Here is a 24,840-nt window from a genome sequence, read left to right as displayed (position 1 = left end):
AAACATGGGCTTTGTGAGGATGAGAGAACAGCATTTTGAAACTGTGTAATGCTATATGAGGGTTAGTGTGTCCTATAACAGCAGTTCCATACATCTCTCAATTAGGATGATTTAAAGAGAGACTCTTACTTGGATTCACAGCAGGCCATCACCCTGGGAGCTTGTGAGAAATGAGAGCTCGTGCTCCTCCACACCAGTGCTTTTCCCAGCATTTTATTATGAAAATGCCAAACATACAGCAAAGTTGAAAAAGTTGTGCAGGAAATTCCTAATACTCAGTCTTTAGGTTCTGCAGCAATTGACATGTTGTCATGCTTGCTGGTCCCAGTCTGTCCCTTCTATCTGCTCACCAGGGCCACCTTCCCCGGCACTGCACCATGGCACTTATTTCTTAAATACTGAACTGGAGTTCAACATATTTTCTTTGGGGTGAGGGGGTAAAATTTACATCCAGCAAATTGCACCAGCTTTAAAGGTGCCATTCATTGAGGGGTTTTCAGTTGACTTGATTGGATGGAACTTACCATGTAGAATGAGCCCATTTTTAAGTGGGCAGGTTGATGAGTTTTGGCAAAAGTATGCCCCCCAGTAACTACTACATGACGATAATTAAGATGCAGAGTATTTGCATCAGCTAGCGTCCTCTACCTCTACCCCACTGCCTGGCCCAGAGAACAGGCTTTGTGTCTGTCCAGGTGAGTAGCATAGGACTCCCTCCTTCCTTCATAGGTGTTCTCTGTGAAGGAAATCACAGGGTGTTTGCTTTTCTGTCTGGCTTCTTTCCCTCGGCGTGCTTTTGAGATTCCTCTTGTTGTGTGGATCAACTGTTCATCCCTTTTCATTGCTGTGTTGTATTTCTTTGCTTACCTGTTCCCATCTTGATGGACATTTGGGTTGCTAATTTTTGACCATTATGAATAAAAACTGCTATGGGCAATAGTGTACAAATCTTCGGGTGAAATTCACTACTGCCAGTTTTTTAGAGACGTTCTCTGCTGTCCTGCCCTCTCCAGGTCACGTGTGGAGTTGTTGAGTGGCATTGTTACATGGGGTTGCTGCATGGGGCTGTGTGGAGTTGGTGCATGGCGTTGTGTGGCGTTGTGTGGAGTTGTGCGGAGTTGCATGAGGCTCCATGGCCACCTGAGAAAGGATGCTTGTATGAAAGAGGCACAGTCCACAGGGCACATAAGCCATGGATCTCGTTCCTCCCACACTGAAGATTGCAGACATGGGCAACTCCCAGCAGTCACTCATGTGCCTCAGGCCACACCGAGCACCGCAGCCTCAAAATAACAGTCTCCACACTACCTCTAAGCCGTGAGATCTCCAAGAGCAGCTTAACATGTGTTTGTAATTCTTTTTGCCCATAGGGCATATCTCACACGGGTGGGCTAATCAAATTATCATGTTTAAATAAGTAGATTCTCTCTATGGGGCTTTGCCACCCACCTAATTCCAGTTTGGCTGAGTTCATTTGTTTTACGTTACTTTCAGTCATTGGGGAATGCTTTCTAAAATGTCAAGTTTTTTGTAAGTAAAATATATACGTGGCTCCGAAGTCAGATCTGAACGCCAGGGATTTTCAGAGAAGTCCGCTTCTGCCCCTCACAGCTTCTCTAACTTTCCTTCTTTAACATAAGCAGTTCCAGATTTAAGTATATGCGTATGTATATGTGTGTTACATGATAGGAAATGTTCACACATCTTTCCATGTTTTCTTATTGAACAGAATGTCTCAGAGGTCACTGCCTCTTTCACCTTTGGATTTACATGTTCTCACCCATCTCACAAGCCTTCCGGCTTCTCGAGAGCGTTGAGTGGGTCAGCAGGTGCTCAAATGCAGCTGTATGTGTGCCAGGTCTCAGCCACAGAACCTCCTCACTTGTGTTACCTTCCCTTCCAGGCCATCGACAGCATCCACCAGGTGGGCGTGTACTGTCTGGCCCTGGTTCCTGCCAACACCTTGCCCAAGGCTCCGCTCGGAGGGATTCACATTTCTGAAACCAAGCAGAGGTTTCTGGAGGGGATGCTGCACCCATGTAATGTACTAATGTGCCCTCACACCTGTGTCACCAACCTCCCCAAGCCTCGCCAGAAACAACCAGGTTAGTTGTATATAACAATCCTCGTCTAGTCAGTCTTAATATTGGTGGCTGCCACACTCTTGGTAAATGGTACAGCCCTCTTGGGCCCCACACCTCTGGGGCTGGGGTTAAGAGCCACAGTGAGTGGCACTTCAGGTCGGTCGCCACCTCCCACCTCCCTGGACCCAAGGCACAGATGAGAACACATTGTCACGTCACCCGTGTAGTGTGATGGTTTTCACATGCCTGTTGGAACCCATCTGAGTGACTAATGACATCTTAGACTTGGAAGGCGAGGTGGTGAGTCTCTGGAAGTTGAAGTGACGCCCAAGAGCAGGCCTTGAGCTCAGAGATAGAAGGACCCTCCACAGTACTGGGGGGCTGCCAGCCGTGCCAAGGCTGTGGGGGCCAAGGGACAGGTGCTGCACCCCGTGGCTGGTGAGGCCCAAATGGCCACTCTCCTGTTCCTCATTTCACACATTTAAAAACTAATTTTAAAGTCTGCCTTGACTGTTATTTTTGTTCCTTTGGTTATGTAAATTTTTAGTAAATGTTAATAACTTTTATTGATTATTGAACAAATATATCTACCCAGGAAGATTTAATGTCCTGTTTCATATGTAAAGGGTAGTAAAACAATGCAGTCTATTAAAACATTCCACTATGGCTGAGGTCAAATCTACCCCTAGGTTTATGCCGTTTGGTAAGTTTCTCAGCCTGGCATTGCTTGTATTTGGGAGATTCTCTTCATTATTTACCATAAACCTTGTGGCTGGTTTCCTGAGCATCTGTATCTTAGTGAAAAGTGAAATGTACAGTCACATGGCAGTTCTGTGCCAGAGCCGGCGCCTTCTCACCCAGAGTCTCCGCCCCTCTTTCCCAGAGGTTGGACCAGCCTCCATGATCGTTGGGAACCTGGTTGCTGGGAAGAGAATCGCACAGGCCTCGGGAAGGGAGCTGGCTCACCTGGAAGACAGCGACCAGGCGAGAAAGGTAACGGCCAGTGGCCAGTGCCTGGGAACGTGAGGCGGGTGCCTCCCCCCGAGGCTGCAGACTGATGGACCCCTCCACACAGTTCCTGTTCCTGCCTGATGTGCTGCAGTGGCGGGCACACACCACCCCTGATCACCCGCTGTTCCTGCTGCTCAATGCCAAGGTAGGCCGCCTGTGCCCATCCCCCCCGCTCCCGGGCTCTGTCCCCAGGGTCCCTGCCCGGAGAACAGGGTGCTGCCAGGCCATCCTCTCCGCATACGGGGCTCTTTGTGGAGCACTCAGCTGTCACATGATTCACGCAGTAACATTTGAAACACATCTTGTATTTAAGAGAAAAATTCTCGTTAGCTCCTTTCTTAATTATGAATAGTATGCTTGTAAATGAGCAAATGTTTATTTTGTAAAAATTAGGAATTTAGACTTTTTTGTTTATAGATTTAACATGGCAAAGACTGCTTACTGCCCTGATCCTGGTATAGATTCAGAAATTCAGTGAGAGTATTTTGGGCACCTTTTGATGTGATTACACTGTACCCAGAGTTCTTAGGACAGGAAGGGGAGGCTGTAACTCTCACATCCAGTGTGTGGGCCAGTAGACAAAATAGAGAGACATGACAAGTTAAATAACAATAAAAATCGTGCCTCAGATGCATCACACAAGCCACCACATAGGCCGTAAGAACATGTGTACTTTGACACAGTAAAGGGCAGGTTACTGTGCTCTTAGAAAATGCTGGTCCAGCTTTTGTTTCTGCTCATTACCACCTACTGTCTCTTCATCCAAAAAATATTTATTGACAACTGCCAAGTTACACGGTGCTAAATAGGAGGAAAGGGGCACCTGCTCTCAGGATGCTCGAAGTGAGTCTTCCCTGCTCGAAAGCCAGTCCATAAGAGAGACTCTATGTTCCTTGTTTCCTGTGTATCTGCAGATCTAGAACAGCGTTCAGTTAACAATTATTTTATGACTGATTGAGTTCTTAAGCATGGAGACAGGGGGGCCTGGGTGGCTCAGTCAGTTAAGCATCTGATTTAGGCTCAGGTCATGATCTCACGTTTGTGGGTTTGAGCCCCACGTCAGGCTCTGTGCTGACAGCTCAGAGCCTGGAGCTGCTTCAGATTCTGTGTCTCCCTCTCTGACCCTCCCCTGCTCACACTGTCTCTCTCTCTCTCTCTCTCTCTCAGAAATAAATAAAACATTTAAAAAATGTTTTTAAATAATAAAAAAAAAAAAAGCATGGAGACAACCAATAATTAACAATTATTGATGGAGTCCAGGCCCAGACACGAGGTGGCAGCTCAGAGGAGGAGAGACATGCCCTCATGTGGTGTGTGGTCTGAGCACCTGAGCACAGGGAGTGCTTTTCAAGGGAGGAGGGCCGCAGGGTGGGGGCCACACAGAGGGACTCGCCAGGCATATGTGTGGAGGGGTTGGCCATCTTTAAAGCCAAGGGAGAGCTCAGGAGGAGGCAGCAGAAGACTGGCCCTGGCCTTCTCCAAATCCATTCCAGACTTTCCTCAAGGTCACTAGTAAAACTGCATTTCTTTTGGTTTGTCAGCCTTTTTCAGGTTTGAGTTGTCCTTGGGTCCCTGAGAACATGGTGGCTTTTAACCCAGGAGCAGGCCTGTGGCTTTCAAGTGGTTGTCCAAGGGGACTGGCGGGCTCTGGATGTCTGGGCTCCCGGTATCTGCCTGGTGCTGACACCCTGCACCTCGGCTTGGGGTGGGAGGAGCGAGCCTGGCCCCCCTGCGTGAAGCCTCGAGGGCCTGCGTGCCTGGCTCTGCATACACACACATTGGCCTGTGCAGTGGAAGGACCAGTCGAGGAGAAGCCAGGGGTTCCCACTCAAGCTGGTCTGTTCTGGGGCATTATGTTTAGATCGAGCTGCTCTGTTACTCTTCTTAAGAAGGACTAAACGAGCTGTGAGGCCGGCCTGCCTCTGGTCAGCCGAGGGAAGGAAACATTTGCTGGGAGCTGGTCTGCGGCCCGGCTGTCCTCAGCAGACACGTGAAGTGAGCAAGGGAGCCCGTGCGGCCGGTGCAGGGGTGATCCAGCCAGGCACCCCCCGAGGTGCAGACCCGCTGACCTGGGGGATGGGAGCTTTAACATGCATGACCGTGGAGCTTATGGATGTTTGCTCATTTAATGTGATTACTGTGCGTGTTTATATTCAGGGTAATGGCTGTTTCTGGGCGGGGAGAGGATGAATTGAGGGTGGTATGCAGAGTGGTGATGACTTGTTTTTAAAAAAGAGAAATTTAAACAATGAGGCAAAATATTATTAGGTAATGAGAACTTGGATGTTTATGGCATTATTCTTTATAATGTTGTTATGTTTAAGATATTTTATAAAAAAAGGCCAAAGAGTTCTCTTTAGTGGCTGTGTCTCTGACTATCCTGGACAAGGGGCAGCTTGCGCACTGCTCCAGGCTCTGCTGGGACGCTCGCGGCTCGTGTCTTCACTGCGGCCAAAGCGCCGCCTTTGGCAGGACCTCCTCAAATGATGGGGAAAGACAGCGGATATGTCTGTAGGATTGGCATGGGTCCCGGTCCCTGACCACAGGGCTTCCGGGGACAGGGTGTGCGCAGTGTGAGCACACGCCCTGCCCCTCCAGCTCTGCTCAGCCAGGGACTGCGTTCCTAGGGCACCGTCACCAGCACTGCAACCTGTGTCCAGCTGCACAAGAGAGCTGAAAGGGTTGCTGCCGCCCTGATGGAGAAGGCACGACTGAGCGTCGGGGACCATGTGGCTTTAGTCTACCCTCCAGGTAAGCACGCCGGGATGCCTGGTGCACATGCCACTTCCCTCCGCTCTGCGTTCACTGGGACTCTGTTATTACAGAGCAGACACCCTCATAACCTCCAGCACGTCAGAAAATAGGTCTTGGCCAGGCGCCGGGGTGTCCCTAGCATTCCCTGTCCTGAGCATGACCTCCTGCGCTCTCCCAGGAGCAGCCTGTGCCCCTGGTGTGTGGTCACTTCTCCCGGCACCCTGCACATCAGCTCCATCTCCCAGTTTCCTTTGAATTCAGTATGTGTTTAAAGTCTGCATGGCCGCCTGGGTGGCTCAGTTGGTTAAGCGTCCAGCTTCGGATCAGGTCATCATCTTGCGATTCGTGGGTTCAAGGCCCACATCAGGCTCTGTGCTGACAGCTCAGAGCCTAGAGTCTGCTTTGGATTCTTTGTCTCCCTCTTTCTCTGACCCTCCCCTGCTTACACTGTCTCTCCCTCTTTCTCTCAGAAATAAATAAAAACATTTAAAAAATAAATAAATAAGTAAATAAAAATAAATCTCCCTTTTCCCTGTCCTTACAATTTATCTACTGAAGACCCGGTCTGACCCTGCAGAGGCCCCGTGGCCCAGACGCTGCCCAGTGCATGCTCAGGTACAAGCAGCATGTTCTTGACCCTGTGTTTCCAGCAGGCTGGCAGCTACATCCTGGCCCTGGGTCCCACTGAGGTCCAGGGTCTCTGCCAAGACTGTAAGTGCCCATGTTGGCTGTGTCTCCTTTGGTGGCGTTATTACCACTGACTGATGCTTCAGTGCTTAACATTCATTAATCCTTTAAGGGTCACAAAACAGTGATACTCTAATTCTTTCGTTTCTTTTTCGTTTATTGGCCACAGAACTAATACACAGAAACCTCCCCCTTCATCTAGTATTTGGTGTTAGAATTCATGTGTTGATTCTTTCCTTCTATTGGTCCTTTATGAAATGAATTTTGTTTCCTATCACACTCCAAAGGTGACCAAGCAACGAATTTAAAAATACATACATATGAATATGAACTCACAGACTTAAATATAGTTGTTGGGTTTCATCCTTATCAAAGTTCAGTTCTGCCATATTTGCCCAATAGAAGCCTTTCCTGGCTGGCTTATCACGTGCCACTAGTCCCTGACTGCTTCCTCGTGTCTCTTGTGACAAGGTGCTCCAAACCCCCTTAGTGCCCATCCTACCCCAGACCTAGGATCAGCCATTTCTCTGCAGAGCCCGCTGTGTTCCCAGAACAAAATCTGGGCATGAGGGATGCCGATTTCTCCTGGATTGGCTGCTGTTTGGTGGCGCTGTCAGTGAGCCGAGCTCGGAACTATAAATAAATGGGTCTTCAGAGAGGCACTGCCTTCTGAGTTCATAGTATTACATCCCATTCAAATCCAGGATCATAGGACTTTCGGCAAACCTCGCCTACCGCATATCTCCTTTTTTCCACACCAAGAGTCCTGCTTCTGACGAGCAGGGAGGTGACAGAACTCAGATACCCCGTGACGACTCCGCTGTGTAGCCCTGCGCCACGTGCGGTACTCTCAGGGTGACTGCACAAATGCTGTAACCACCAAAATGAATTTTGAAAACAGTTTACAAGGTTTGCACCTGCTTTTTTGCCTTCCTCTCACTCCCTGCTGCTTGTGTGTGCTGTCAGGGACGGCCGCTACAAATTCAGCCTCTCTTTTCTTACCCTCGTTTGTGATGAGGGTTTGGAGTGAGGGTGGGGGTGTGGATCTGGAACCGAAGGCCAAGAAAGAATTCTTGAGATGTCTTTGGTGCAAAAAGGTGATTTTATTAAAATAGAACAAGACCTGTGGTTACTTTCTATGGAGTTGGGGAGGTAAAGCCAGAGGCCTTTACCTGGAGGCCTCCAGAAGGACTTTGATATGCTAAAGAGGACTCCTGAGATACTCCTGAGGCCTGGCTCCTGTCCAATTAAGGTTGTTTTCCTCTAGTAAGGCCTTAACATCAGGGCCTTAGGCTGTTCCTGGAGAAACTACACTCTGTATTTGCCTCTCGCATCTGTCAATGGGCTGCGGGTTTTGAGGAAATTTCATTTTATCTGCCAGTTTCCTTCTTGCCTTTGTTCCTCACATCACTATGGAGGGGAGGGTGATGTTGGGGCTCCAGTCTACAGGTTTCTGGAGATTAGGCTTTTGATAAGATGGCCTTTTTCTTGTAATTTAGTAAGATATTTGTAAACTGATGGAGACCCATGTCCTGCATGACTGTGATCTCTCTCAGTTAACCATTGGTCTTCCCCTTTCCTTTGTCCTCGGGCAACCCGGAGTGCCCAGTGCCCGAGGAATGTCACACTTGGCCCGCCTGGGGGCGGTTTGGGGTGTCAGCCTGCCTCATGCTCCCTCATCCCCTGTGGCAGCCTGTTCTCTCCCGGCACAAGTGCATGCTAACGTGAATACGCCTAAACCCACAGGCATCAAATTCTTTCTCCTCTTTTCATTCCCTGGAGTGTAGGGGTGCTTTTCTCCAGGGTGACTGCAGTCCCCACTCTTGAAGTAGCCCTGGTTTCATGTCTATGCCAGACTCTATAGCATGTCAGTGTAAGGCAAGCTGGTGCTCTCTCCTGCCCCCAGCTGTCTACACCACACCCTCTACAAAGGTAGTGCCACGCCCCTGGGCTCAGGGCTGGAGCTGTACAGCATGCAGGAGTGCTCACACAGGGAAGGCCTGAGCTAACGGGGAAATGCCTTGCATGCTTCTCTTTTTTTTCCTTTAGTTTATTTATTTTAGAGCGGGAGAGAGAATCCCAAGCGGGCTCTGCAGTGTCAGCACAGCTGGAACTCACGGACTGTGAGATAATGACCTGAGCCTAAATCAAGAGTCAGTCATAATCATGGCTTCCCCATAAGCCATTTTTAACAACAAAAAAGAAAATGTATGCTGAAGGTCTAAATTTATATTTTATTTTTTTTTGATTAAAAAACTCTTTAATGTCTATATTTGAGAGATAGAGCGAGAGAGAACACAAGTGGGTGTGAGGGGAGTAGAGGCAGAGAGCCAGGAGAGCGGAATCTGAAGCAGCTCCAGGCTCCAAGCTGTCAGCACAGAGCCTGATGCAGGGCTCAAACCCACAAGCTGTGAGACCGTGACCTGTGACCTGAGCTGATGGTTAAGGCTGGGGCACCTAGCCACCCCGAAATTTACATAAATTTACATTTCATAAACTTATCTGGCAGGTGGAGAGTTTAAGAGCTGAGGACTGAGCTGTGGTCTCAGCTGGGAGGCCCAGAACCCCGCCTTGGGTGCAGATATTTTGCAAATGCCACAGGCACGTGTGTTGTGTATTACTTGGGGGTGAAGAGGGAGTCCGAGACTTTCTTCCAATTTTCAAAAGGATGTGAGATCCAAGGGATTAAGAACCCGTGCTCTCTGGAAGCTGCAGAAGAGTTGGGTGCTGGTGGGATTGGATTCTCCCTACCTGTTCACCTGGTGATTCCTAGGACAGGAGGAACAGCATGAGTTTTGTGAACTCAAGGAAATGAGCTCCTGGCCACATCCCTCTTGTGTGCTGTGTCGGGCAGGGACCGCACACGCATGGTGCCCTGGCCTGCTGCGTGCCGGCACCTGCTGTCCCTTCACTCGGTGCTCCTGGCTGCCCTGCGGCCCAGCGCAGATGGCTGGTCCTGTGGCAGCGGTGCCGAGGAGCCAGCTCGACCCCAGGTGTGCTGAGCTGTCCTTGGTGCAGCGTCACTCTATTAATTCCGCTGGAGCACTGGGAACTCGTAATCCGGTGAAGCCCACCAGCCAGGTTACAGCTGGCGTATTTATTTTGACTCTGGAATTGAAATAGCTTGAGGCTGACAAGTGGGGTCTGGTGTGCTCTGAGGGGCAGCGTCTAGAGGGGCCTCCACGGTTGGGGGGAGGGAGCATGCGTCTCATATCGGACTGAGTTCAGGGCAGAAATACAGGTTTTAAGTGTGGCATAATTCCCCCTAAGTTTTAAATATGAGAAAGTTTAAACATTTGGAAATTGGAAGGAACATTTTGGTGGTCGTGTGTTATGATGTACGGTTGAGAGCAAGACGCATGGCCCCGGACACATGCACTTGGGGGGGAGGGGGCGCAGCCCTGGTGTTCCCAGTTCTCCACAGACCCCTGCCTGTATTGCCCACCTTCTCCTCCTGGGGGGGACCCCTGCCTCCTCCTCCTCCTCACCTTCTGCTGGCAGGGGTGGACCCCTCCCGTGTTGCCCTCCTTTTCCAAGCTGGGCAGCCTGCCCCTCAGAAGGGTTCCTTTCAGCCCTTGCTCACCTACCTTGCGCTTGGCCCCGGCACACAGGAATGGCAGGCAGGGTGCTGCTGACACACAGGGTGTCCTCTGTGCCATGGGCACCCCCCATCGTCTCCCCAGCCTCTCAGGACAGTTCTCTCTGCATCCCTAACAGCACTGAGTTCAACACATACTGATGCCGGCAGGCCGGGTCTCGGGACGCCAAGGGGGTCACACAGGACCAGCCGAGAGGCCCCCTGGTTGTGCACAGGACAGAGATCGAGTGCAGGGAGGCAGGGGTGACAGGAGAGTTTATTGAGGATATAGAGGGAATGCAGGTACATACAGTGTCTTCTGGGAATCAGAAAGGAAAGGAGAGTCCTGTCTTCTTTGGGATCTGGGTGGTCTTACTGAGCATGGCGGTCCCATGCATGTGTCCTCTCAGGCATCCAGGAGCTGCTTAGAACAAAGACGAGAGCCCAAGTGTTACTTCTTGGAGCCAGGGGCCCTGGGTGTCCACGTGTCTAGCGCCCGTGGTCTAGAATATGCATATGATGGCTTCCTCCAGTCATTCTCACCTGGTCCTTCCTTGGATGTGATCTGTTCTGGAGAAATCACTAACTCCTTGTCTGTACAGGGAAGATACACTTTGCATTCTGAGCCATGTATAAAGTGGGGGCGCAGAGCCTAGCCAGGATAGAAGCAGGAAAAGGAGCAAAAAGCAGATTTTTACGGAGTCCTTCAGTTTCCCTGTCTCAATACTGTATTAGTTTAGAGAAGTTGTGGTTGACCCACACAGCGCATGACCAAGACCCTGCATCACCTGCTTGCCATTCCATGCTACGAGGCACTGTGAGCCACGTTCCACCCTGCACTGACCCTCTCTGACCACGTGTCTTCCCAGGGGTGGACCTCATTGCTGCCTTCTATGGCTGTCTGTACTGCGGCTGTGTGCCTGTCACTGTGCGGCCCCCACACCCCCAGAACCTGGCCACCACGCTTCCCACCGTCAAGATGATCGTAGAGGTATCTGTGCGCCCTGGACGGCCAGGCAGGCCTGGTGGGAGGGCCCTTGTTCTGGTAGACCGTGGTCTCCTCTCCCTACGAGTGTCATCTCCCCCAGGCCCTGCGTCTCACTCCCGCCTTCAACCCCTGTGCTCTGCAGGTCAGCAAGTCTGCTTGCGTCCTCACCACACAGGCCATTATGCGGCTGCTCAAGTCCAAAGATGCAGCGGCTGCCGTGGATGTCAGGACCTGGCCAACCATTCTAGATACAGGTACCTGTCCTCAGCACCGCTGGTTGTGTGCTGGCCCTGCCAGGACACACCGCCTCTCCTTTCTTTGTTGTAGGAATTGCATCGTTGCCGCCGAAATGTAAAAGCTGGTAAGAGCAGCTGAAGTAAATGGTGAGGAGGCTGCTAGAAGGGCCCTTGCCGCTGGGTTGCTCGCAGCTCGCCTCCTGGTTTCACTCGCGGTGGGGCCTCTGAACCGGCGGGGAGCAAAGATCCTTATCCGAAGCCTGTGTGCCTGCAGACCACCCCTGTCCTCACTGCTCTCATGCCTGTACAGCAGTCAGTGGTTGTGAGGACACATGTCCCACAGCACACACACATCTGTCCTTTGTCCCCGCCCCACGAAATGCTTGTGGGCCAGCCAAGAAGGCCGTAAACCCCAGAACCACTGTGCCTCGGACCCTGATACTCTCAGCCCCTCCCCATCGAGACACCCCAAACTAGTAGCACCCACAGGCTTTGTTGGTGACTTGAGGTGCTGGCCATTGAGTAGGCAGGAGTCCCTCCTTCCCTGTCGCACCTGGCAGGCACCTGTCCACGCTCTCCAGGGCAAGAGGTCAGGGACTGTGTTGTCTGTGGCCACCTGCCCAGTACCCATCTACAGGCACGGGTGGCTAGCTGGTCCAGGGCAGCTGATGTGGGGCGGGGGTGGGCTTAGGAGCAGACTGGCTCCAGAGAGTTCCATTGCTTCACCAGCTTGCTGCGAGGTGGGTGGGCCCCAGCCCTTGCCTCACTCGTTTCTACCTACCTCACCATCTCATAGAAACGATGAAGCACAGTAGCCCTGAGAACCGGTCCCTAGTGCTCTCTGCGGTCAGAGTTCTTGTTAACGTTGGCTCTGCCCCAGCCTCTGAACTCTCCCACTGGTGGATGAAGCGGCTTCCCGTGCCGCTCGTATGACTTGCCTGCCCTCTGTGTCCCCCTCCCCCGCTTCCCCACACATTCAAAGTGGTCATGGTGGGTCTGTTCCACATGACATTTCCCTGAAGGTTAAAAAGAGCTTCCCCGTGTACCCACATGGCCTGCTGTCTCGAGGCCTCCCTGTGCTCTGCACTCGCTCTCCCCAGGACTCCCCAGGTATGAATCCTGTGTTCTTTCTCCCTATGAGAGCCTGAAGTAGCACTGACCTGTGTCTCCCGTCCAATAGATGACATACCGAGAAAGAAGGTGGCTAGCATTTTCAGGCCGCCGTCCCCAGACCTGCTCGCATACTTGGATTTCAGCGTATCAACTACGGGCATATTAGCAGGTGTGAAGGTGAGCCCTCTGACCATAGCTCTAACTTGCTTCAGCCTCTGATGGGGTGGGCGGAGAGGAGGGTGGGTGAGGGGTTATGCAGGTCCTCACTCATATCCAGAGCTTGAAGCAACATTGTTGTTCCTTGAAGTTTGTGTTAAATACCAGTAAACCCCCAAAATTAGGTTAGCCTGGGAACAGTGCATATTTTGATGTTCTTTGGTAACATCTAAACTGAGATTTCTGACTGTCTTTGGGAGCAGGTAGCTTTGATGAGTCTGTCTCCTTACCAGGAGGCGAGAGCTCCATTAAAATTTTTTGTCATTCTGAAATCTCATTTAGAAGATTTTTAGTGTGCAATTTCCTATACATTATTTGGTTTGTATGGAGAACTAAATGTGTCTGGCGGCTGTGGTCCAGCAGGCACTGTTCAGTGTCTCCCTCACATCACTGACCAGAACTTTCATCGTACTTCAGATGTCACACGCAGCCACAAGTGCCTTGTGCCGCTCCATAAAGCTACAGTGTGAGCTGTACCCCTCGAGGCAGATCGCCATCTGCCTTGACCCCTACTGCGGCCTCGGCTTCGCCCTGTGGTGTCTGTGCAGGTGAGTGTGCAGGTGGTGTGCAAGTCATTGGTGCAGGTGAGTGTGCAGGTGAGTGCTGCAGGTGGTGTACAAGTGTTGCAGGTGAGTGTGCAGGTGTGTGCAAGCCCGTGCTGCAGGTGGTGTGTAGGTGAGTGTGCAGGTGGTGCGCAATTCAGTGCTGCAGGTGAATGTGCAGGTAAGTGTGCAGGTCAGTGCTGCAAATGTGTGCAGGTGAGTGTGCAGGTGAGTGTTGCAGGTGGTGTGCAGCTGAGTATTGCAAGTGAGTGTACACGTGAGTGGTGCAGGTTTGTGCAGGTGAGTGTGTGGGTGTGTGCAGCTGAGTGTTGCAGGTGAGTACGCAGGCGAATGTGCAGGTACCACGCTCACCTGCAGGGCTAGAATTGCTTGTGTCAGTCTTTGGAGCCTTAACGTTCATTTTTGATGCCCAGGGAGCCTAAGATACACATGTGAGGAGGTTTGTTTGGGGATGAGAAGGATTGGAGGCTGAGTCTGAAATTGAGTAAGAGTAAAAATACATTTTTCATTAAATATAAACAGTATCCATTACTAGTAATGGGGAAGAGACTACTTACTCTCATCAAATACTAGGAAGTAGTGACAGATCTTTGGAAGAAGAAAGCCAGAGTCTCCAGCTGGTGGACCCTGACCCGAATTTGTGACCCTGGATCCTTCTGAGGTGCCTGGACGGAGACTAGACCCGCTCTGTGTCACCCCTGCTCCCCATAGTACTTCCTATCGAAACATCCACTTGACATTAGGGCAGAATTGTGTCCTGTTCTGGCTAGAAAAAAAGTGTCCTAGGAGGGGAGACCGAAGTGGGTGCCCCAGGCCCTTCTGGCACAGGTGGACCGGGCATCCCTGAGGCTCCCGGGCTGCAGACTAACACAGAGCCGCGCCACAGCTGTCCTGACTCTCCCTGCGCCCTCTCTCACAGCGTCTACTCCGGACACCAGTCGGTCCTGGTGCCCCCGCTGGAGCTAGAGAGCAACGTGTCCCTGTGGCTGTCAGCCGTCAGCCAGTACAAGGCCCGCGTCACCTTCTGCTCCTACTCCGTGATGGAAATGTGCACCAAGGGCCTGGGCGCGCAGACCGGCGTCCTCAGGGTGAGTGTCCAGCCCTGCCTGCCACCGAGGCCTGCCCAGCACCTTGCTTTCCTTCGTCTCAAAGTGCCCAAACCAGGGGCTCCGCGTTGGTTCTGAACTGGGCCCCTGGGAACCTTTAAAGTAGATCCCAAGATCTGTTCACGCTGTTTGTGGAAATGGAAAACCCTTTCCAGGAGTTGAACTGCACTGGCTCCATGTGCCCTCTTCCCTACACCCCTAGAGGTCACTTCCTTCATCCGCACACCCCACACAGCAGAGGAGGGTGTGAGACCCAGGCAGAGGTGCCGGGGTTGTGGGGAAAGGCGCAATACTAGCTCGGAGCAGCACACCTCAGGGTCCCTGGGGCCTGGGGTGTAGCCAGAGCTGTGTGCAGTGGCGGGAACCTCCTGGATGCCAGGAGTGGGTGTGGGGAGGGCACCCAGGGGTGGGCAGTCTCCAGTGCATCCATAGTTAGGACCCTGAGGAATGGGACCAGCTGGGAGGCGGGGTTTGCATCTCACTTGCCCTGGGTCTCTGGGACTAACCTCCCCTGTCCCCTCCTCCCCAACGCCCGTCCGCCTGCAGACGAAGGGGGTGAACCTGTCCTGCGTCCGCACCTGCATGGTGGTGGCTGAGGAGCGGCCCAGGATCGCGCTCACACAGTCCTTCTCCAAGCTGTTCAAGGACCTGGGGCTGCCAGCGCGCGCTGTGAGCACCACGTTCGGGTGCAGGGTCAACGTGGCCATCTGCCTCCAGGTAAGGCCTGCCCCGGGCCTCCCGCTGCCCTCGCCCTCCGTGCGTTCGCTGTCCTGCCCTGCTTGCCCTCTGAGCGCTTGGTGTTTCACCTACATGTGACCAGTAGGCTTTGTGAGCCGGAAGCTGTGTTTTAAAAGATGTTCTAGTCTCGTTGATGAATAAAGGCTTGCCTGGAAACAACTCAAGTTGTTCTTGAGCAGTGACTATTAACTTTTGGGGGAAATCTCAAAGGCTACAACATGTAGCTTATTTTTTAAAGCGAGATAAACTTATTAAGACAGCAATTTTAAATTGAAACATTAATTAATGTGATTTGTCTTGCCCCAAGTTAATTTTTGAAACATGAAGGTATTTTACATATTAAAAGGAAACACAAAGTTTTAGAAATTGAATAGCTCACTATAGTGCTGTTTACTCCTTCTTCAGATGACTGGCTATTTTCCAGATTTGGTGCTAGTATCTCCATTTCACTTCTTTCTAAAAACATACTGAATGCCTTACTCCACGAAGTGGTTCGGGAACCACAGGGCAGAAGAGGCATCACCGGAGCCAGCGCGGGCCCAGGTCCTGGGCTGTTGCGTAGCTTCCAGAGCCTTTGCTCAGCCCTGGTCCTCGGCCCACGACACAGCTGCCAGGCGCAGGGCAGGTTTTACATGCAGATACTGCCCTGTTTTCCGGGCATTCCTGCTGCTGTCCTCTCAGCCTGGAAGACTGCTGGCCTCTCCAAGCCACAGACCCTTGCTGTGCGGCAGGAAGAGGTGGGCCAGGGTCCCCTCCTAATGTCCCTCCCTAGTATAGAAAGTACAGCTGAGCATCGGGCTGCTGATGCATCGTTAGTGGCTATAAGTGAAGACCTTACCCTCTGCTCAGCATTTACTCAATATTTGAAGGTGTCTGTTCTATTATCAGCACGTGGGATGCCACATATGATTGCAAAAATCTTAATGGGTTGTTCACGTTTGTACTTTGAGATGCAGTGACGTATTTTGCTTTCTCTTACCGTGTGTTTCTCACGTGGCCTGTTGCTTTCTGTTTGTGTTTCCTGTGGCTGTCTCCTCCCTGTCTCGCTCTGCTGGCCTTCTTTGCCTCTGTCAGCCCAACAGGCTGGGAAAGCTGGCTGAGCAGGTATGACCTTGACCTCAACCTCAAGGCACCTCTGTGCTTCCCCCATGAGTTTATGTGACCTTCTTGTGAGTTCCAGACAAATATATGTTTCTTTTGCTGTCTGATTTTGCTCACAGTGGATATTATTGACATGTTATAAAAGCTCCCTTGAAACCAAATATAAGAGCAAAGCTATTTTCAAAAGAATTTAATAGTCCTAGAGTTACCTCTGGAGGAAGGTCAGTGTTTGGTCTCAAAGAGGCATTTTTGTTTTAATTCCAGGGCAGACATAGGTTACAGTGTCTGGCATCTTCAGACAGTGATATTGAGCAGAGTGTCCATTTAACTCGACACTCCTTATCGATTAAATAGAACATATAACATCGTCAGCAGGACCAGTGTCCACGTGTCCGATGAGAGGAGAGCAGGGAGACATCCTTTGGTCCAGTCCACGAGAGAGACTGTGCCATACTCAGCCCTCAGGAGAATGCAGTCAGCTGGCAAGAGCCCAGGCCTGATCTGACGGCTGGTGAAAAAGCCTTCCAAAACCTATGGTGGTGTTTTTACCAAGCACAGAGAATAGGGACGAGCGGGAACAGAAAGCTGTTAGAACAGACATGTAAAATTGTAGGATTTGAGTTTTCCATTCAGTGTTATTGAACAAGTCTCTCAGTGTTGTCAAGCCACGTAGATGTTTGGACAGAAGTCATCCATGCCCTGGGCATGCTCAGTGCCGCGAGCAGAGCCACCGCCTTCCTGGGCGTCCCCTGAGGGCCAGCCCAGGGGGAGCTGTCACATGTGTAGATGCGGACGCGCTCCTGAAAACGAGATGAAGGGAAGGTCCTCCGCTGCTCTCCTTTCCAGGGCACGGCCGGCCCGGACCCCACCACCGTCTACGTGGACATGAGGGCACTACGCCATGACAGGTGAGGGCCTACCACACCCACGGGCGACGTTCTGCAGGCGGGGTCTGCCCTGCCCAGACCTCCCACGCCTTGGCATTGCCAGCTGTCTGGCTGAGTCCACCGGGGGAGCCTGGGCTTCTTTCTCCCTTGTGTCAGCTCAGCTCAGGCAGCAACCCTGTAGCTGTTCCCACGGCCGGGAGGGATGGTGTCAGGTGCGAACTCTTGGCCTGTCTTCTCATGGGACAGAAAACAGGTAAACCAGCCAAGCCAAGGGTGTTTTCCACATGACACCATTTTAAGATAAGACTTAGTTTTCACATCGGCAAATGTGCCCTGGGGGCCATGGTATGCACCTGTGGGTCTGGGTCCCGCCCAGCTCTGAAGCTTGATCCTGGCTCTGGATCCTCAACCGTGACCACGCTGCAGCTTGAGGTAAACAGTGGTGGGGCTTCCTCGGGTGGGGCCAGCTGGGCCAGGGAGGGCCCCAAAGAAACCTAGAGCAAGCCCCTGCCCTGATGGTGGCACGTAAGCAGGGCAGTTGGAGCTGGTGCACGTGGAGCTGGTGGTCACTGCTCCAAGGTCACAGCAAGGTCGTAAGCAAAAGTCCGGAGGCGTGGTGTTGTCTACAGACTGACCGTTACAGTTTCTGATTACATTTCCCTTGTTAATTTTTAGGGTGCGTTTGGTAGAACGGGGTTCTCCTCACAGTCTGCCATTGACGGAGTCTGGAAAGGTAGCAGAAGCTGGGACTTACACCCAGGTCCTTTCTTACGTTAGCACCTGGCGGGTGCCAATGGCTAAAAATGTCCTGATGGACACAGGTCAACCGTGGTTGGGGCTGGGCTGATGCAGAGGCTCATCTCTGCACCATCAGCACACACGAGGACACCTCTGAGCTAATGCCCAGAACGGGAGGGCTTCAGGTGCAGACACCCAGAAAGATCTCCCACTGTGGGGCTTGAGGCCATGGGCCCCTTGGGTCAGAGCCCAATGCCTTCAGTGCCTTCAGGGGTATCTGGAGAGCAGTCCTCTTCAGAACCAGGGAAAGTTGAAGGGAAAGAAGAACACCCACACGGCCCTGTCAGGCAGAGTGATGAGGATGGGGGCTATGGCCTGGGTGCTGACTAAGCCGCTGGGCACTAGGAGACAGCACCGTTGAGGGTAGGGCTGTGTACCCAGCGTGGCCAGGAACAGACGACCCGCAATCACAGATTTCCCACGGCTCCTGCTGCGTACCCGTGATAGGGTCAAGAGCGCAGGTGGTGGCCTGTCCCATACCTGCACGAGCCCAGAGGTGAGAAATGGAGATTGGCATAGCTCATGCAGCCTGGAAGGGCTGCCCCAGCTCTGCTCACACATCCTGATGGTCACAGCTGCCTCTAGGGAGGCAGGACCGGCCCCGGGGTCTGTGGAGGGTGAATGGTCAGGCTCCTGAGGAGGGCCAGCCATGGAGACGTGGGGCAAAAGGCTGGGCTATTGCAAAGGTCCTGGAGTGAGGGTGGCTGGAGCTGAGCTGGGGGAGAGGTGGAAGGGTGACCATGGGCAACAGGGCCTGCATCCACACCTTCCTGTGACTCCTCGACCCTTCCACCTTCCTGGAGGGCCCCACTGACATCTGTTTTATACGTGGGGAAGCCACCCAGGACAGAACAGGTGTCTGGATGGTCTGACTGATGCCCAGGCGTGGGGTCCTCTGAGCTGGGTGCCCTCCTCTGGAATGTTCTCCATAGCCCCTGAGCCAGCCGTGCCCTCACAGTTAGCTAGCTTCCCAGTGCAGGACTGGGGATCGATCACAGGGCTGAAACACAGAGCCCTTGCAGGCAGGCATGGTGTGTGGACAGCACCCCACACGGGAGCCACACAGGGGCAGGTTGTCCTCTTGTGTCCTTAGTGAAAGACCCCAGATGTGGCGGATGCTTATGGGAACAAACCCTCCTCACCCCTCTTGATGTCCAAAGTAGGGTTTGTCCCTAGGAACGGGGATAACTTTGCTAAGATCCACTATTTATTTTATCTATTAAAGAGTCTCTTTTAGGGGCATCTGGGTGGCTCAGTCCATTATGTATCCAAGTCTTGATCTCAGCTCAGGTCTTAATCTCAGGGTCATGAGTTCAAGCCTTGCGTTGGGCTCTGCGCTGGGCATGGAACCTACTTTAAAAAAAAAAAAAAAAGTCTCTTATTTATTAAAATTCAAAGTCAGGTTTAGATTGGTTTCTAGCCCTCCCAGTCACTCACATGTGCACGACACTCTCCTTTCAGATCCTCCCTGGGGTGAAGGTCATTATTGCACACACCGAGACCAAAGGGCCCCTTGGAGACTCACATCTGGGAGAGGTAAGGCGGAGGGACCGGAGCCCCCACGGCCTCAGCAGCTGCCCCTTCCTCTCTCCCTGATCCATCCCAGAGTCGGGAATTCTCAGCAGAGGATTTCGGGTCCTGCAGGATGAAGCCCACTCCAGGGTTGCCCTCCAGCAAAGGGAACCCTTGAGTCCTGTGGGTGGGGGGCCCAAGGAGCCGCAGCAACACTGCTGTCCTCTGAGGGAGGGACTGGGTGCAGGGCAGCGCAGGCCGGGAGGGAGGGTCCTCGACATCCTGAGGGTGCAGGCTTTGCACAAGTGTGTGGGAGCACGTCCAGAGTAACTGTCCCCCGGGGGCCTAGTAGAGGCCCGAGTTGATCTGTCACGATGGGCTTCAGGCTCACGAGGGTGCTGGGGAGCCAGTGCCCTGGCGGATGGGGTTCGGGGCTGTTTGCACAGGGCCTCCCCGGGGTCGCTCAGTGTTGTGACTGGAAGGTGTGCCCGTGCCAGGGCTGGGTGTGGTCAGCATGGGGCCTCCCCTCAGCCGTCCCTCTTGCTGGACAGCTGGACCCACGCCTGTTAGGGGAACAGTTTGCCTCCGAGATGGTCACAGAGGGTCTGCGCCAGGCTGGGAACCCACCTCATCTTTCAGATGCCACCTGTGTCTAGAGCCAGGCGCTCAGTCTGGGGAGCAGACTGTGGGTCCTGGATGGGCCCAGCGTGTGGAAGGATGCCCCAGGGGCCCACAACACCTTTGGTACTGCTAGCATGGTGTGGCCGACAAGGGTGCATGGGTGCGTGTGGACTTAGCGCATCTGCAGGGGAGGTAGTGTCCGTGCCCGCTCTGTCCTGTGAGCCCTCAGCCCCTTCACCTGTCCCTGTGTGGACGTGGGACAAGCTTCCAACTCTTTCTCACTGTCAGTAGTAGTTTGATGTGAACAGTGGGGAGGCAGCTCTGTGAGCTCATCCGCACTGCAGAGTCCTCCCCCCCACCCTCCACCCCTGGCTCCCAGGGTGAAGGAGGGGGTGCTTCGCTCGGAGAGAAAAGTTGCTTGTTTGCTTTCTGTGCCTGAAGTTTAACTTGAGCCATGAGACGAGAGACACTGAAAACAACTCCCTCTCCCCCGCCTTTGTTCAGTGTCTTTGTAAACACCCTCAGCCAGTGGGTGTCTCATGGCAGAACCTGTGCCCAGCGTTTGTGACGTGCCAACATTCTTGTCCCCTGGGCCCCACCAGATCTGGGTGAGCAGCCCCCACAACGCCACCGGCTACTACACGGTCTACGGGGAAGAGGCGCTCCACGCTGACCACTTCAGTGCCCGGCTGAGTTTTGGAGACACACAGACCATTTGGGCGAGGACTGGCTACCTTGGTTTCCTTCGGAGAACGGAGCTCACTGACGCCAGTGGAGGTGAGGGTTACCATTAACCCCCTGCACACAGGCCGTGTGTGCCCTGGGGTCTGTCCATACCGCACAGGAGGTCTGCTGCCGTGGCCCCAGAGTCTGACGTTCATGCCGCGGCAGCTCAGGGACTCCTGCCAACCCCCTCATCCTGTGCTGTGAGCGCGGATCTTCAGGCGTGGGGACAAAGGACGTGCTCTGATAGCAGTTTTCTCTGGAAATCACTGTTTTGCCCTGCGGCTGTCCCTCGCGGGCCTTGGACCCTCGGCTTCTGCTGAGGATGTGGGGGTGTCAGTGATCAGGCCGTCAGGCCCTCCCCTCGCATCAGCCTGAAAGTTGCAGAGTCCCTTAGGCCACAGCAGGCTGACAGATCAAGTCAGAACCCTGGTACCCCTGCAGACGCTGTCTTCTCTCCAGAGACGGTGCGGGCTATTTCGGAACCTGTGTTCACTCACTGACATGACTTTCCTGAGGTGCTCCCAGCTGCACAGGTGCCCTCACAAGGGACTGAGGGGCGGCACCGCCTTCGGGCCTCTGCACGGCTCACTCACAGGGCTTGCTGTCACGTGCTGTTTGGACAGCGAGCCCCCATCCCACAGAGCGCGGCTCTGGGCTGCCGTGGATACACGGAAGGTGCTCAGTGTTCACCGGGTGCCCTTCTGAGGGCTGTGCACCATGTTCACAGAGCGACACGATGCGCTGTACGTGGTCGGATCTCTGGATGAGACGCTGGAGCTGAGAGGCATGCGCTATCACCCCATCGACATCGAGACGTCTGTGGTCCGAGCCCACAGGAGCATCGCCGAGTGGTGAGAGCCAAGTCCCGCCCTGCCCGTCCAGCCTCTCCTCTGGGGCAGAGCCGGGGGCTGCAGGCCCCTGCCTCTGCCCCTGCAGACCCTCTCCACGGGGAGCGTGCTGGTGGGCACCGGCCTCTCCAGCAGCAGACCCCCAGCCTCTCGCAGCCTCTCTCGTTTCCTGACAGTTTTAAACCGAGAGTCTGGTCTCTACAGTTATCCTGAAGTGTTTCTGCTTTTAATGCAAATTTTTAAATTTAAATGTTCGTGACTCACAATTTCTTCACTTTGTAGGGAGCTTGAATCGGGACACATACAACTTTCAACATCAAATAATACTATTGGTTCTTACCAAGGACTTCAGTTAGAAGAAAGAGCCTATAAAACACATTTAGCCTAACCTTTAAATTATGTTAGGCAGTAGTGTGACTTCAACCACTCTGTACTTGGCACGATTTCCCACTTGTCCGTTTGTCCCCAGAAGCCTGTGCCGTCCCGTGTGTGATGCCATCTGTCCTCTCCCTGCAGTGCTGTGTTTACTTGGACCAACCTGCTGGTGGTGGTGGTGGAGCTGGACGGGCTGGAGCAGGATGCACTGGACCTGGTGGCCCTGGTGACGAATGTCGTGCTGGAGGAGCATCACCTGGTCGTGGGTGTGGTGGTCATTGTGGACCCAGGTGTGATCCCCATCAACTCTCGGGGCGAGAAGCAGCGCATGCACCTGCGTGATGGCTTCCTGGCCGACCAGCTGGACCCCATCTATGTCGCCTACAACATGTGAGCGCGGCCCGTCGGCCCCACGTTCCCGAGACAGGCGTGGTCCCGGCTCCCGGTGCGGGAGCCTGTCACAGGGGACTCGCGAAGGCACCACACTGTCTGCAGCCATCAGAAGAAAAGACTCCAGTCTTCACAGAATGCTGTGCACTCTGCTTTTACGGATCCATCCCAAGGATCCCCACATCTCATTTTAGGAACCACTTCCTGACTCTTAGAAGAAATGTTTTCATCTTTGAGGACCTTTGTCAGTACTTGAACAGGCAGGTGCCTGTGAGGGGGCCTGGCGTAGCTGTGGCGAGGGATCGCGAGCGCTCTGCTGTGCTGCGAGTTTGCACTTGTTTTAGGCTAAAAATATAGTTCTTGATTTTAAAAATTCAATTATTTATTCCCACTTCAAATGACAACTTCATGTATAGAATTCATGCCAGAAAGAACTTGAGGCCCCTGGGGAGGAGCAGAGTGATGGAGGGAGGGAGACTTGGTCTGCCCTCCCCCCTCCCAGACCCGAGGTCCTGCTGTGGCCACACGGCACTGCCTTTGCTGGTCTCCTTATTGAAACAGGCGTGCCCAGTTGTCTGCATTTGTTATCACGAGTACTCAGTAAGTGCCATTTGGGGCTGTCAGCTGAGATGCTTTGGGGAAGACAAACCGGCATTTAGTCTGAAACGACCACCCCAGGTTTGTAACTTCATGCTGTGCAGGGACCATACCTGTTGTCCCAAGTCCACAACATGAATTCTTCTCAGTACAAGCACTTGTGTGGAACTGTTATTTTTATTCAACAGACCTGGAGGGCATTGGTGGCAGCATCTGAGGCTTTCAGGTCATCAGTGCTATTTGCTGAGCACCCCGCACGCAGTCTGGGGGCCGTGGACAGACCCCTGCCTGCCCGGCGTTCACAGTTTGAATTGTGTGCCTATAAAACTTGGCCAAACCATATTCAGTTATTTTATTCAAACTTGATGAAACTGACTGATGTAATATAATATAGTAAACCTAAATCAAAAAGAATGTAAAATCCTTTAGATACTTTTAAGAATTTGAAGCAAAGCTTAAATCTTAAGACAGATTATTTTTATATAGCTATTAAAGAGTGTGTTATGAAGTTGTGGGGTTTGGGGGGGATTGAGGGTGGGAAAATTTATGAATTATGCATGCTTCCTAGGAACAACCAGGTTTTTCAGGAATTGGCCTGGAACAGTGCCTAACAAAGCTATTACTAATTCTCTACCATTTTAAATTCACCACCGGATGGGTCTGGCTAACTGGGCGGACTCTCACATCCTACACATATTTGGCTACAAATAGCACGTGCATAGTAGTTCTGTTGCGTGTGGTGTTGAGCCGGGGCTAGTACGGGACAGCATACTGGAATTCTAATAACCCTGTTGTAATTATGTACATAATCTGTGTAATTTATTGTTTGACATACAGAGGTTCTAGCGGCGGACTGATGGACGTTCCTTATAACAGAATGGCCAGCAGGGAAAAACTACCTAACCCTAATCTTAATGTTGTAGTTTTATAGCAAACAAATACTGTAAAATTTTTGTATTGAAAGGTCAGTGGTAGTAAGATAAGGTGTCTTGTAAAGTCAGATTTTAAGAAGCACATTAAAATGTTTTAAAATTACTCTCTGGGAATTCTGTATATCACACTGAAATTTTTTTATATCATGTTAATAAAAGGTATTAACTGTTTGTAATTCTGCGCTTTGAAATGTGTGAAAATGTTTTTTAAATTACCCCAAATAGGATGTATTTTATCATGCATTCTTTTTTCTGAATATAAAAGCATTTATGCTTCTAGCATAAAATCTACAAAGCACATTCAAGTGTAAAGAAGCAAATTAAGATCTCCTATAATCCTACCTCTGACTAATCGCAGCATTAGTGTTTAATAAAAATCATTTCAGGAATTTTTTCTTTTTAAAGATTTTTACAAAATTAGGATCATATGCTTTTATATTAGCTTTTGTACTTAATAAATTACAGACTTTTTAATCTGTTCCACATATTCTTCTACATGTTTTAACAACTGTCTTGCGGGTGTGCCGTGACTGAAGGTCGACTTACTATCGCTGTCCACACCGGCATTGAACACCGCACCTCAGCAGTGCCGAGTCCTCACGCATCTGCGGGACAGGTGCTGCCTCGGGCGCAGGGCCTAGGGCAGAGTGGACAGGTCAGCGTTCCTGCCCGGAGTGAAGCTCTGGTGCCTTCTGCCTTCCGGAAGAGTGGAAAGGCCTCTTCTGGCACCCTGACGGATTCAATTACGTCCTTGCCAGATTGATAGTCAAGTAAGTGTCATGCCTAGTCATGTCAAATAAGTTTTCATGTGTCGTTTTTATTTCTCATTTGTATTCAGATCCAGCAGTTGTTACTGCACTCAAAGGTTTTGGTTGATTTGTAGAAACTATTTTATATTAAGAATTATCACGTCCAGGGGCACCTGGGTGGCTCAGTCAGTTAAGTGTCCAACTTCCACTCAGGTCATGATCTCACAGTTT

General features: G+C 52.0%; 1 protein-coding gene across 3 annotated transcripts in view; it reads left to right on the top strand.

Annotated features, from left to right (window-relative positions):
- The window catches only part of DIP2A (disco interacting protein 2 homolog A), a 111,161-nt gene extending 86,912 nt beyond the window's left edge, over nucleotides 1-24,249 (top strand). For 2 of the 3 annotated variants that reach the window (XM_039222142.1, XM_039222144.1), the window contains exons 23-39: nucleotides 1,904-2,105; nucleotides 2,968-3,077; nucleotides 3,160-3,240; nucleotides 5,723-5,846; nucleotides 10,983-11,104; nucleotides 11,244-11,355; nucleotides 12,518-12,627; nucleotides 13,084-13,214; nucleotides 14,149-14,317; nucleotides 14,882-15,052; nucleotides 16,148-16,177; nucleotides 17,021-17,082; nucleotides 17,737-17,794; nucleotides 19,321-19,395; nucleotides 20,595-20,769; nucleotides 21,446-21,569; nucleotides 22,083-24,249. In XM_039222142.1, the coding sequence (XP_039078073.1) occupies nucleotides 1,904-2,105; nucleotides 2,968-3,077; nucleotides 3,160-3,240; nucleotides 5,723-5,846; nucleotides 10,983-11,104; nucleotides 11,244-11,355; nucleotides 12,518-12,627; nucleotides 13,084-13,214; nucleotides 14,149-14,317; nucleotides 14,882-15,052; nucleotides 16,148-16,177; nucleotides 17,021-17,082; nucleotides 17,737-17,794; nucleotides 19,321-19,395; nucleotides 20,595-20,769; nucleotides 21,446-21,569; nucleotides 22,083-22,335 (2,109 nt within the window). In that variant the 3' untranslated portion in view covers nucleotides 22,336-24,249. The remainder of the gene's footprint in view (nucleotides 1-1,903; nucleotides 2,106-2,967; nucleotides 3,078-3,159; nucleotides 3,241-5,722; nucleotides 5,847-10,982; nucleotides 11,105-11,243; nucleotides 11,356-12,517; nucleotides 12,628-13,083; nucleotides 13,215-14,148; nucleotides 14,318-14,881; nucleotides 15,053-16,147; nucleotides 16,178-17,020; nucleotides 17,083-17,736; nucleotides 17,795-19,320; nucleotides 19,396-20,594; nucleotides 20,770-21,445; nucleotides 21,570-22,082) is intronic. The other variant, XM_039222143.1, reaches the window with a different exon arrangement.
- The last annotated feature ends 591 nt before the right edge of the window (nucleotides 24,250-24,840 follow it).

Source organism: Hyaena hyaena, unplaced genomic scaffold (assembly GCF_003009895.1).
Source record: "Hyaena hyaena isolate Hyena2069 unplaced genomic scaffold, ASM300989v1 scaffold_1087, whole genome shotgun sequence".
Lineage (NCBI taxonomy): Eukaryota > Metazoa > Chordata > Mammalia > Carnivora > Hyaenidae > Hyaena > Hyaena hyaena.
The sequence above is the reverse complement of the archived record's forward strand: the minus strand, read 5'-3'. Positions and strand labels throughout refer to the sequence as shown.